Genomic DNA, 14,229 nt, shown 5'->3' on the forward strand with positions numbered 1-14,229 from the left:
CAAGTTGGTAGCTTATGAGTATGAAAGATATTGTTGGCCTAAGGAGATGCTTACAAGTCCATCAAGCGTGGAAAATGTGTGGCGAGTTGGAAAAGCAATAGAATAAAAAGAGTGTGATCACTCAAAATCAAAACATATAGCGATGGGCTCATATCCGTAAGGATTTGGTACTTTTTAAAAATCTTTGTTTTCCTTTATGTAAGGAAGGGTTTAAACATTGGAGATTCCCTACTCTTATACATGCACTAGCAAAGGGATTTATGATACCAATGAGGTCATATGTAGCTTGCATCTTGGGCACTAGCACACACACACATGAGGGTGTCCTTCTCATGTGTGAAGAAAGAGAGCATCTTTACTAGACCAGAAGCTAGGGAAATGATGCTTAATAAAAGCTAATATTATAAACTAAAAGGATAACAAGTTGCAATAGGCCCAAGCTAAAAGGAACTCATGAGTAGTCCCTATGGACATAACAAGGCAACCACATTATGAAGCATTGGCCTAATAAAAAATCATCATTAGGGGAGGTAGGTAAAGAGAGAGTGATCGCTCATCTAGACCCCCAACCTCTATTACACTCAAAAGCATGCTAGTAAAAGCGGTCGCTCATCTAGACACCCCTTGTAGTCGGCCCAATTTTGTATTTGGTCTTTTCTTTATGAGGCCTAAGCAGCCCCCTAATATATCCGGCATTCAATTAAAAGAAAGAAGAAGCATGCTAGTAAAAGCGAAGTGACAAGAGTGCTGGGTTTAGAATAAAGCAAGGGCAAGGTGTAAATAAGTCAAATGCAAAGTGTGAAAAGGAAAGTCAACGAGAAAGGTTGACGAAGGGAAGGAAGGTGGAGGGCAATGTACAAATGTAAATAATTTATATAAGGAGCTGTGAGTGCAAAGCTGTACTACTGTGAGACTAACGTACACAAAAGTATAACAAGCAAGCATACTAGTAGTTGTTAGCATATAGCAGAGCATAGAGCAACAACACCTGAAGAAGCTTCCAGTTATCGTCTTCGTCTTCATCACAAACATAAATTCAAACTCAAGGGGATGATCGCCACGTTGCTTGCCTTTCCAGTTTCTCTCCCATCTCCTTGCCCTACCAGCCATCTCCATTCCTTTCCCTTCACTCTCCAGCTTCCCAATGATCCCTCATTGTCCCCAAATCCATCCCCGTTTTGCTGCATTTCCTCGATCGCACTGCCCTTGTAGATCATGACGCCAGCGGTACTTCCCCGGCCTCTGTGTCTTTCTGCGTGATCTTTATGCAAACCGGTTTTCCAGGGAACAGAAATGACCTTGTTGGTGTTATGGAAGCTCTGATCGCACGGTCTTTCACTCTTAAGGGCGGCTCTTTCCGCTTCCATGCTCTCCTAACAAGAAAATGGCGAGTGGCGCAATCGATGCGGGCATTGCGACAAGCGTCGAGGCCCGCTTTGAGTCGTTGGAGATCATTGGCAAGGGCTCGTTTGGAGACGTTTTTAAAGGGTACGACTCCTAATCCTGCAAGTTACGCACCTCGCTCTTCTTAATCCGTTGGCCTACATTATTGTGTCTGGGCTGTACGTTTTTTACACTAAAAAATCTATGTGGTATTTGTGTAAGTTTGTGCTCAAGATAAGCGCAATTTCGTTCACTCAGTCCTCTTTATACCGCGATGACAAATCTCTTTCTCCGATACACACCGTATTATTGTGGTGAGATCTGGAAAGGCGAGCGCTTTATATCAGAAAGTTGGACCTTTTCCCGAAATTTTCTGTGCGTTGAGAAACGGTTCGACGGCAGACGCCTAATTTGAAGTCACATTTCAAGTCTCATTTAGGATAATCAACGCAAAACTACAGCCTTAACACAAGCATAGGGAATCCATCTTGTTGAAACTCAGCTTATATAATCTATCCATTATGTCTCAGATATAGCTCAGGTTTCCATTTCCAACTTAGATTGAAACCAGATTGGCATTGGCAAATGGAATCAAAGGTCAAGCTTGGCTTGTGATGCACACCCCCAGCGAGGTTCTCGAACCGCGCCTACAGTGTAATTCATGGTATGATATGTGAATCTCCCTAGCAATGAAGGGTATGGATGTAGGCTGGTGTAGCTCATGAGTGTGTGCATCCTCTAGGATGACTAGGCAGAACTACAGAACTAGGGCTGCCTTGGGGCAGCAACTCAGCCAGATCTGGCCACGTAAAGTCAGGCGACAGCAGCAACAACAGATTTGTCTGCAAATTTGGCAGCATAGAGTTTTTTGGGAAGCACAACAAGGCGGGAGGTCTACCATGCAGGCAGACACAGCAACGCCAGCAATTTACCTTGGCCAAAGAGTAGGGACTCAGCCAGCATCCGAGGTTTGGGCATACATACGTGGCATCTATGGGCTGACTCAGCCCTCAGTCTGGAGGGCCTTTCCCATCGGCCAGTCAATCCAGCAGTTGGCTAGGCAGGGGGGATTGGAGTCTATATAAGGAGGGATCCTTCCTTCGTTCAGCATCAGCTTAGCGGTGAAGCTCATCAGCAGCTCAGCAAGGAAATCAGCCTTCAGTGTAGCAGTTCAGCCAGCCTCTTGGCTCACTCCAGGGAAGGTCTCTCAGCTGTACTCCAGCACGAGTGGCCATTGTAGCAGTGAAAGTCATCAGCAGCTCAGCAAGGAAATTCAGCAGTTCAGCCAGCCTCTTGGTTCACTCCACGGAGGACCACTCAGTTGCGCTCCGGCACTCATGGCTATCGTCGTAGTGCATTGTATTCTGGGTGCACTTGGTTATTGTTAAGGCCATAAAGCATTCGATTGTTACCATACATGCAAGTCCTCTATTGTCAGCAGTAGTCTAAGTGTGTAGTGTTGGGCAATGTAGATTGGATGAATGCGACAATGGTGGATTCCTATCCATGACATGGTACATGGTTCAATAGCAAGGAGGTGTGTGTTTGACTAAGAATTGGGGCACCTAGCTCATCAGCTGTTTAGCCCCAGTGGAGAAAGCCAAGCCCCGAGCAAAGCGTAGACCTTCGCAGAGTGGGCTTCATCAGCAATGAGACTGAATTAGGTCCTTCTGTGGTGATCCTCTATTGGAGGTGCTTCATGTAGCATCAAGAAGCTCTAGCATACCTCCTCTTCTTCTAAAAATTATCACCAACTTTTGCCAAATATGGTAGCACCTTTTGTGCATCTTTTTGTGATTGCCGGCTTGACTGCACAGTGTGTGTTTATGTTTGAAGAGCACCTGGTATAGCCATTGTGCCAAAGAAGCCTAGTCCTACACCGATTAATCAATATCCGATCAGGTCTGTCTGACTAAGTTGGATTTTGGCTGCCCTCTGGCTGCTCTGTGCTGCTACCCTGGCTTTGTGCTTGCTGGACATGGCCAGAAGGACGACTCTGATAGGCTTGAACATCCAGCTCGGCTGATATGCAGTTGGGTGGGTCTATAGGGCCTGACTCCATAAATCATCTGCACGGCATGAAAACATTCCCCCTAGACCCGCGGTAGTTACGCGGTAGTATTCGCCTCCACCTCCTTCCAGCCAGATAGTGATGATCGATAACAGTCCAGAGAACCAGGCAAAATCGTTTGTCTTGATGGCTCGCTTTGTCCTTTAGTCTCGATGGCAGAATCAACCTTGGTTGGACGCTGCTGACTGGACGAATTGCCACATGGCAATTGGCTGTTGCTAGTATCAGCCACTGTGCTGCTAATCACCTCGTCGCTTGCAGCAGGTGGCTTTTGGCTGTATTTGGGTGTGTCGAGACTGGCCCACAATTGTGAGAAATATCATCATGCACATGTAGACAACAGTGAAAGCAAAATTTTAACCAACAATAGTTCACACTCTATCTCAAGAGAGAAGACAAAGTATATCTCTATAGGTGCTGCCCAAAACAGGCTGAAAATGGAAGCTCGCCAACTGTACAATCAAGTGACCATGGATGTCAGTAGCCGCCTTGCACCCTGGCTTTTTCTTTCCAAAGGGGAGGGGAGTGAAGTCCAGATCAGATGGAAAGGAGGGTGTAACCCTCTCCTTATATAGGCCAAGGGAAGGGCACTGGAGGGCCAACCAGCCCCTCGATCAGGCCAAGGAAAGTCCCAATGAGGCCCAACTAGCCCTTGATCTCCCACAGACTAGCTGTATGGCAAACTGTGCCACATTTGCCGAAGCCCCATTGCTGACCAGATCTGCTGATCTGCCAGCTGACCTGCCACATAGCCGACTGTCAGTTGGCCTTCCGTACACGTGGTTGCATGCCACATCACCTGTTGCCCCATGCATGTTGCTGTATGCCATGCCATTATCATGCACATGTGGCTGGATGCCACATTAACTGCAGACCAACATGTGTAGCTGTTGTGCCTTGTCAGCCTGCAGATCTGCCACATGAAGCAGCCTATCGTGTCAGAGAATATGCCATATCAGCACGGCCTGTTCTTAGCTTGTAGACAGGCATACTTGCTGTCTATACATCAGCCTTAGATATATGACCGATCCATGATCCAAATGCGTCCATCTGCCTGCTTATCTAATGCTCGTGGCTTCTCCTGACTTGGGGGCCTTACAGGTGAGGAACTAAAACTAGGTGGATGTCCAAAAGTTGGAGCATAGATTCTCCAACAATCTATCGACTATTGCTTAGGTCCAATCCCCAGGAGTTCCCTAAAGGCCATTAGGGGTCAACAACTAGGCTGGATTTGTTCTCTTAGCTCGACAACCTCCATGATCTCTGAGGCACAGCTGTCTATTGATGCCCTCTCTGCTGAGACACAAATTGGAGGACAAGGCGGTGAAGTGCACATTCATTGGCTACAGCTCACAGAGTAAAGGCCACAGATTGTACCAGCCTAGCACGGGCAAAGTTATTGACAGCAGAGATGTTTTTGCGGAGCATGCAGCTTTGCCTGGGGTGGACTGTCAAAAGCAGCCTTCTGTAAATGCCTCTGATGTATTTGATTCATTGCTGTCACTCTTTCAATCTCATACATATTCAGATCAGCAATTGCATAGTTCTAATCCTGCATCAGCTAGCAGTTCTCTGCCTCCTTGATGGACATATTCAGTCTGATTTGCTTCAGCTTGATATCATGCTATTGAACAGGGAGGAGAGGCTGTCATGGATAAAACAGTCCCCGATGGCTGTTGGATATCCTCAGGGACAGCATAGAATAGTCCCCAGATGGTTGTTGGATACCCTTTGGCTGCCCACACTAGAGGTGCACAGAGACATCCATGGAAATTTCTTGGATGTTGCATTGATTGCTACAGCAATGAGGAACCTGTATGCCATAAGGATGCTTTTGACAGCAGAGATTGGATGGATGCTATGAAAGCTGAATTGGAATCCATTACTGCTAAAAGCCCGTCTTGTTGCCAAGGGCTATGCGCAGCAGCAAGGCATTGACTTTGAGGGAACATTTGCCCCCACTTTACGCATCACTACCATTCGGTGTGTCATAGCTATTGCAGCCCACATGCATTGGGAGGTTCATCAACTGGACATTAAGACTGCCTTTCATCATCGTGGTTTGCTTGAGGAAGTCTATGTCAGCCAACTGGTTTTGAGGTTGAGGGGACTTAAAATAAGGTGTGCTGGCTGTGTAAGGTGCTTTATGGATTGAAGCAGGCACCAGGGCGTGGTATGCCAAGGTACAAACTCGTTTGATACACCTTTATGTTCCGGAAGTGTTGAGCATATTTACCTGTCTTGATTCTTAATGTGGATGACATGCTTATCGCTAGACCAGATCTCAGCAAATTGCAACCCTCAAGGCTGATTTTGCAGCAACCTTTTGCCATGTCAGATATGGATCAATTGATGATGAGCTAGTCTAAGTATATTGGACAACTCTTACATTGCTTTCAGTTCGAGGATTGTAGGCCGGTTTCAACACCTTTGGAGCCTGGCTTCCGTTTCTCCTCAGAGGATGGGAGTCATCCAGTGGATGCCACTCTGTATTAGCAAGATTTTGGTTGCCTGATCTACTCAGCCTGATTTGCAATATGTAGCAGGTCCATTCACAACATAGTACACGGCATTGGCAGGCAGTGAAATGTGTCTTCCGTTACTTGAAAGGCACGCAGCATTTGGCAGTTTCTCTATGATGATAAGTCTGCACTAGTATGACGATGGTTTTTTGCTGCCCGCCTGCTTAACTTCTTTTTCCTTTTTTGTGCCACGTTGGTCAATCTTCCATCAGAAGGCTTCACCCAGTGGGTTTGGGACTCCTGTTACTGCTTCCCGTGTGGTTGCTGCATTTTGTCCACCTGGGCCTCTCTTTGCCGTCTCTGTCTAACCCGTTGAGGGGAGGGAGGGGCGCGACTCTGGCCTCTGATGCAATCCCTAGCTCATCTGCCTGCAACGAAGACACTGCCCTGGTAATCTGGATACCTCTAGTCTTTGTCAGAGTGTTCCCCCCTCAAGGGTCTCAAGAAGAATCACCCCCAGAAGAAATGTTGGATCCTCTACGACCATCCTGAGCCTCGGAACCCCATCTGGCACCATTGAAGCTGCAGTCTCTGTGGGGACTCTAGTATGGTACCAAAAGCTCGACTGATGGAGGGAAGAAAGGCTCGGCTGATGGAGAGAAGAAAAGCTCGGCTGATGGAGGGAAGGATGGCTCTATACTCCCGTGGCAGTCCTGGAACCGAAGTGTCAACGGAAAGCTGGGGTCGAGTTCATGTCCTCCACAGTAAAGCCATGGTACAAGGAAAGAGACAAACCAAGGCGGATCCAAGGAGAATGGGACTTTGCTCCACAAGTGCCTGCGTGGCGACTGGGGAGCTCAGTTGGAGGAAACGCCTGAGGTCGTGGATGTGGTCCCCTTCTAGTGCCAAGCTTGCATGGATTCAATCTCTCACGTGCGTCCTTGTGGGTGTGTGTTGAAAATGAAAAGAAGAATCTCTGTAGCCTCACAACCTATGCAAAATAGGAACAGTTTTGTCTTACACTCAATGATGCAGACGACACTTGAATGCCTCACTCAAAGCATAAACAACGTACACAAGTGACACAACCCTAGTGCTCCTGAGAACTCAGACCTGCAAACAAACACAAAAAAGCAACCATAGAACAACGATGGAAATTGCAAGCATGCTCACTACCCAACCATGATATACAGGACTCGAATGTCTCCTTTGCATGGTTGTAAGACACGTTAAGACACGACACGTTAGACGCGCTTCAGACACGAGTGTCTAAAGTGTCTTAAAGATAAGACACGTAAGACACGCCATTGTGGTTATAATAATACAACTTGCTAGCATAGCTAGTTGCTAGATTCTAGAAGTACAATAAGCTACACTTAAATAATACAAGAAGAAACAATGCACTTGTACAATGTAGTTAAGAGTCAAGACTCGTCACTTAAGACTTAAAAGTTAAAGTTAAGACTCACGACTGAAGAGCTCGCAAGTTTTGAGTACTTAAAGGTTTAAATTGACAATTGAATCTTGTCACATGTGACATGAATGAAAACTGCATCTTGATACATATAATTGAAAGGAAGCTTTCGACTCTCAAGACTCAAATCTCTGAAGATTCATCCTAATCTGAATCTATGAGGTCACTGCCACTGCTAGATCCAAAGTCACCATCAATGATAGCATGGCTAAGTCAAACTCAATGTGTGTTGTTACTCCCCACCCACCCAAAAAAAAAAAAACACAAGGGTGGCTAAAGGTGTCTTAAGGTAAGACACGTGTCTTAAGTGTCTTATCATAAGACACGAGTGTCTTAACAACCATGCTCCTTTGAGCCACAAGTTGGGCTGTTGGCACACTGTCACATCTCCGCCTAAAGCACACATCAGGTACGATCCGTGCACATGACATACTCCCCTTCCTCTAAGAAGTCACTCCTAAGTTCATAAGAAAGTTTGGAAACTCTCTTTGAAGGTTAGTCAATGTCTCCCATGTTGAATCCTCCTCTACACAATCCTTCCACTTAATCTTGTATTCAGTGATTGTCCTATTTCTAATTGATGTTCACGAAATCCAAGAATGTTTTTAGGTTCGTGAGGTACAAAGGTCAAATCTTCAACCTCTATAGGTTTTTGAGGAGTTACTACTTGATCCTCAGCACCCAGTACTTCCTTTAGTCTACTGACATGAAATATTGGATGAATTTTAACATTAGGAGGCAATTCTAGTTCATATGCAACCTGGCCCATTCTTCGGATAATCTTGATTGGACCACAGTATTTGGGGGATAACTTCCTAACCTGTCCAGTACTTAGGCCCTTGGATTCCTTGGAATACACAAATATACCGTCGTTCCAATAGAGAACTCCCTCCCTAGGTGAACGATGTCTATTCACATAAAATCTATCCCTGCCTTGAGCACTTCTAATAGACTCCTTGGCAAACTGATGTCTTGGAAGAATGTCTTAGCAGCATCATTCTTGATTCCCTTGAATCCAACCATTACTGGTGACTTAGGTTGAAATCCGTACAGAAGCATAAAAGGACTTAAACTAGTACTTGAATGCTTTGTCCTATTAGAAGCAAATTCAACCATGGGTAAATATTCTTCCCATGAGGATTGCCTCTTGGAAATATATGCACAAAGCATATCCTCACAACTTTTGTCCGGACATCAGACTGGGCATGTTCAGAAAAACTCGTATTCAAAAGGGGGGTTATGTATCACATTTCTTGAAATTGAGTAGTCCAAAGTTCAGGATTATTTTAACGTGACCCCATTTGGGTTTGGGAATTACCCGAGGGGTCACTCATAAACATGTAACATAGCACTTTAGTGCACTAAGGGGTATTTTTTTAATGGGGTACTTACATGCCGTTTATGTGCATGAGGGGATTTACAAAATAGCTACTTAAAACACAGTTTATATATGTAGATTTTTTTTTTTCAAAGAAAGGAATCATCTATTAATGCTTGAAAGATTTCATACAAGACAGCAGCCCCGAAGTTGCTGAGTATGGAAAAAACGGAAAAGGCTGAAAGAAGAACTGGCCTGTTCCAAAGAAACCCAGCTCATTGCCTAGGGAATCTCTGGAACTGGGGCTAACAGCCAAGTGGGGGGACTATATATCTAGCGAATCCCTCGTGGAGTGAAGATGTAGAAAACATTTGTAGGCCAAGCCTTGCAGAAGTGAGCACGCCTCTCGATAGTCGCCTTGGAGCGTGGAGTCCCACGCTCCCAGGTGGACCTTAGGGTGTAAATGATATCCTGCCAGATGGCAACTAGGGTAGCCGAGGGTAGAACCGGGTGCTCACCCATCACAAGACTGCAACGGACCACCCAAATGTTCCAAGCCGTGATGTTGGCTACCACCTCCCAAACACTGTCCTCCCTAGGAGGAGGAGTTGGGCAATCTGAAACGCGTGTCCTCCCTCTGTCAACCGAGCCACCATCCCCCAGGTGTAGTCTCTATGAAGACTTCGTGTCATGATCCTGAGGGCTCTCATCCATATCCTTGCTGCGCTACGGCAGCTCCATAGGCAATGCGGGATAGTCTCTAGGACACCCTCGGAGCAGCAATGGCACTGCCCCTCCACTCGCATCTGCTCCAACCATGGTCCGATGGGCAAGCCTCCATGGGCGGCCAGCCAGAAGAAGTATGAGATCTTCCTCGGCCGCAAGTTGGACCACAACCGCGTCCAGAATCTAGAGCGCACCTCCCGGGGCACTCTCTGAGTCACCCAATGTCTCTCCCTCGAGGGGGTCCACCTCGACGAATCCATCTGAAGCCTCCTGCCAATCCGGGTGGTGTAGGAAAAGAAGGGCACTTCATCCACTTGCTCAGTTAGGCCGCCCCTAGAGGGCCAGAACCACTCTCCCAGGTGCCACTGGACCTCCCTCAGGGGTCTACCCTCCCACAGCCAAAGGCGCCATCTAGAGGCATCCTGCTCTGAGATACTGGGAGGGTCAATGTGCCACTCCTTCCCCAAACGTCCTACCACTCTGATCATCTGCCAGTGTATCCCATCAAGGCTCCCATCCATCTCGGGGTCCCTCTCAGTGAGTGGTTGAAGAAGGCCTCCAGGTCCTACACGGAAGAAGCTAGGGTGCGTGCTGTCGCGCTGCATCAACATCCTCAAGGGAACACTAGTACGGGAAAACTGCCCCAACCATCTGATGTCTCTCCAAACGTGAAGTCCTTCCCACCAGGACTTCGGAATGGCTAAGTCAATCTCGCCCATCCGCTGCCCTGTCCCTCATAGATGCGCTAGGGCGTCACGCCTCGCCTCGCCTCTGTCTCCATAGGTAGTCTGCTCCAGCGGCCAAAGGACCCTGTTGGACCACTGTCCCACTGTGTCCCACTGTGGCCAACCAATGCGAGTCTGCTGTCCGAGCATACGGCCCTCCTGATCTCTGATCTCTAGGTGCCACATAAGGGGCTGGCGCTCAAACTCCTCTCTGCATCGGGGCGGAGCACGGATGAGACCCCCTGCCAGTTTCTGCCATACCCTGTGAAGACTCCTTATCAGGGGGGAGCCCTTTCCCGTAAGGGGGGCCTCTGAGAAGATCCATCGATGTGAAGGCTGCCAATGTCCCCCAGTGCGTGGGGTGTTCCTCAGAAGCCCTCGTTGTAAGAGGAGCTTCCAAGGCTCTGCACCTGGGGTGAGGCCACAAACCACCAACTTGCCTAGAAAGGCCCTGCTCTGCATCTCCGGATCAATGACACCCAAGCCTCCCATTGCCTGTGGCATGATCACTGTTTGCCAAGCTACTTGGGCCCTAGTGTTCCTCGTGCCATCTGAACTTGCCCAAAGGAAGTTGCGTACCAACCGTCGGAGCTGCCCAATGCATCCTCTGTGAAAGTACCAGCAGAAGGCGATATACCAAGCCGTGGCAAAAAGGACTTGGTTTGCCACTAAGGCGTGACTTGCTAGGGAGAGTTTGGCCAAGCTCCAATAGAGAAGCTTGCGCCGAACACTCTCAAGGACCGGGGCAATTTGCTGCTCTGCTATAATGTCAATACCCACCTGGCATTCGAGGTATCTCGCTGTTTGGCCCCTCGGTATCCATCTGAAGCCAAAGTCACTCTCCCACTCACGGATCTCATGTGTCTCCTCAAAGCCTGTGAAGAAACCTATAGATTTCGTCCAGTTGATCCGTGCCCCCGAGGCCTCACAGTAAATAGCCAGGGCGCCCCTAACTCTCTCCAGACTCGTTGTGGTGCCCTCAACATACAATGCTGTGTCGTCTGCAAACTCCGAGTCAAGTAGCTCCTCCTCCTATCTGATGGGGAGCCTCAACCCTGTGAGACCCGCCACCTGTGATCTCAAATAGTAGCCCAAAGCCTCCGCCACAAACAAGAAGAGGAAGGGAGCGAGTGGGCAGCCCTGGCAGACTGAGCGAGAGAGAGGAAAGGCCTCGCCTGTGTGTCCTCTGATAAGCATCTGGCTAGAGCTCCTTGCATATAGCGCTGAAATTCTGACCCATTTGTTTGAGAAACCCAATCTCCTCATAGTGCCCTCCAAGAAAGACCACTCCACCCTGTCGTAGGCCTTCAATCCACTGCCTCCCAGAACGTGAAGATGTTACCCAGTCTGTGTGTCATGGATGATGTCGGTAAGATGGGGCCGTAACTGCAAACTCAAGACCTTGGCGAGGATCTTGTATGCAGTATCAAGCAGAGTGATCGGCCTCCATTGTCGGATGTCTGACCTATCTCCCCCTTTCGGGATCAAACAAATCCACCCCCTGCTCAAAGATTGAGGGAGAAGGCCTGTGTCAAAAATCTATTGGCAAGCTAGACGGAAAGGGGTGGAGATAATCTCCTAGAAGTTTCGGAAGAAGGCCGGAGTCAAGCCATCCTCACCTGGACATTTCTGGGTTGGGAGAGCCTTGAGGGCTTCCCAGAGCTCCTCATCTGTGAAAGGCTCCTCAAGTCTGCTGCATAAGTCCTGCGAGACTACTGGCGGAACATGATCCCAAACTAGCTCTCGGGCCACAAGATCAGCTGGGGTCATCCTCTCCGTCTGAAATAGCTGGTTGTAAAAACCGGTGGTCATGTCCAGAATCTCCTGCGGGTCAGTGTGCATGATGCCCTGTGAGTCCTAGAGACGTTGTAGCTGTGTGCTTGCTGATTGGGGCCCAGTGGTCTGAACGAACTGCTTCGTCATCCTGTCCCCCTGCTGCACCCATCAAGCTTGAGAGGAATGATAGGAGAACTCAGCCCGCTGCACCTCCGTGTCCTGAAGCTCGAGATGAGCGCTCTCAAATCTGTCATTAAGCCACTGAGACACTGGGTCCTGCTCCCTGAGCCTCTCGATGGAGGTGAGGTCTCTCCTCAAAGCCCGCTCTCGCTCTTGAAGGGTCCTCCTCCGTCTAAGGGCGTGAGCGTGCAGCTCCTCACTACTCCTCTGAATCGCATCGGCCACCCAAGCTGCCCCGCCCTCATACGGTGCCATCTTTGACTGCTCCCCAATCCCTGCCATGACCTGCTGAATTTCCTCGTCCTACAGGTCCTCTGGAATGCAGACCCCTTCTGGGGGAGACCTCGGCGGGGCTGATCCAAGTGAAGTACCACTAGAGAGTGGTCTGACATCGTGGTACCTGCCAGAATCCCGGTAGATCCGCCTCTGTGTAGTGCCCGGTCCCCAACATAGAAACGGTCTAGTCTCTCTAGCAATCCATCGTGTCTCCTCTGTCCAAAGGAGAAGAGAAGGCTGCCAGGTGTCCCGCTGAAATCTGGCTCTCTCCACGGGTCTCTGCCACTGATCATGAAGATGAACTGCTCCCAGGTGCTACTCTTTGTTGCTCGCATCTCAGAGAACGAGGCTCCGCCCTGCTTGTCTTCCCCAAACTCCAGGTTGTTGAAGTCACCTCCAACAATCCAGGAGTCTACATCGGGAAGGCACTCTGACAGCCTCCTCCAAAAGGCCGGGTGGTGCTGTCCACGTTGGGGCATACGCGTTTAGGATCCCGATCCTGGACTCTTCCGTCCGAACTCCCATCCAAACTGCCCGTCCTGGGATGAGAGCTCGCCCTGATCATAGACCTCTGGAGCTAAAGTCTGTGAGACTGAGATGCAGGCCTCTCCACTCTGTCCTACCGCAGGGGACCACTCCTGTGGACCTCTCCCTTGGAGAAGGTGATGGCGTCGTCTGATGTCTGAAGCTAAAAACATGTGCTCCTGAATCATAAGGATGTCCACTGTCCACCCTAGAACTGCCCTCTGCAACTCCTGCCGGAGTATCAGGTATTGCGGCTGGCTACAAACACGGTCATGGAGCCCGTGTACGTTCCAACTCACTATGGTCCAGCTCATGAGGACGGGGGAGTTGGGAACAAGGCTCTCTTGTGAGTGGGTGTTTGTCCCAGAAAGACTGCTTTGTGTGATTTTGCTGGGGGTTTAGAGGGTGAGTAGTCAGTATCTGTGTGTCGCCGTACTGGTGTGGATACCGGCTCAATACCGATCTTCTGTGCCCATTTCATCATGAAGGAGGCTTCCACACCGAATAGCTCCACACACTTCTGGAGGGGCCAGAAGTGTGCCTGCTCCACCTTTTCCTCCAGCGGCAATCTGATAACTCCTGTTGCTAAACCACACACCGGCTTCTCGCGCGTGAAGCTCAACTGAAAGTTCACCTCCGCACCATGGGCGTACCAAAGGTCTAGTCCATGTGGCCCCATCCACTCATCCATCATGAGTGTAATCTGATTCCCCAAAATAGCATCGAATACCTCCGGGGACCATTTCTCCAACCCTGTGGAGGCCAACAGAAATCTCCAAACGGGGTGTGTCGGAGATCCCACTACACTGATCAAAACCCCCTTTCGGGGCTGAAGGACCATGAGCGTTACCTCCAATGGTAGAGGATAAGAGTCTGGAATCTCCAGGTAGTTCCAGGGTCCTAACCTCTAGATGTCCCGCGGTAAGGGACGCCCAGGTTGGAGGTTAGGAGCCGCTGATTGGGAAGACGAGCCTTGTCCCTCAGGATCCCTCCCTGAACAGACCTGCTGTTGCGATGAGGAAGCAGAAGGGGGCATCATCGTTCCCTTGCTAGCTGGTAGGGGTGTCGAAGCGGAAGAACTTGCTGCTGAAGTGGAGAGGGGGACGGCAGGAGAGGGAGCAGTAGGGGCGCGGGGGATAGAGGGAGGGGGGTGGGTGGTGAGGGTGACTATAGGAGGGGGGGCTAAGGGGGGGGGGGGGAGGGGGCGGGGGAACCCTGGAGGGGGAGAGGGAAGTGAAGAGGAAGAGGGAGAAGGGTCTTGGGGGGGAGGGGGAGGAGGAGGGACAAGGACCACAGGGCCCCCCTGCTGATTA

At 49.3% G+C, this 14,229-nt stretch overlaps 1 protein-coding gene across 6 annotated transcripts in view; it reads left to right on the forward strand.

The window, feature by feature from the left end:
* Positions 1-955: 955 nt before the first annotated feature.
* LOC147902317 (uncharacterized) overlaps positions 956-14,229 on the forward strand; it is an 86,334-nt gene continuing 73,060 nt past the window's right edge. For 3 of the 6 annotated variants that reach the window (XM_087373488.1, XM_087373482.1, XM_087373486.1), the window contains exon 1: positions 956-1,488. In XM_087373488.1, the coding sequence (XP_087229614.1) occupies positions 1,385-1,488 (104 nt within the window). In that variant the 5' untranslated portion in view covers positions 956-1,384. The remainder of the gene's footprint in view (positions 1,489-14,229) is intronic. The other 3 variants (XM_087373483.1, XM_087373484.1, XM_087373485.1) reach the window with 3 other exon arrangements.

Source organism: Dipteris shenzhenensis, chromosome 4, assembly GCF_047967505.1.
Source record: "Dipteris shenzhenensis isolate YYH24624 ecotype China chromosome 4, Dip_SZ_1.0, whole genome shotgun sequence".
NCBI classification, from domain to species: Eukaryota; Viridiplantae; Streptophyta; class Polypodiopsida; order Gleicheniales; family Dipteridaceae; genus Dipteris; species Dipteris shenzhenensis.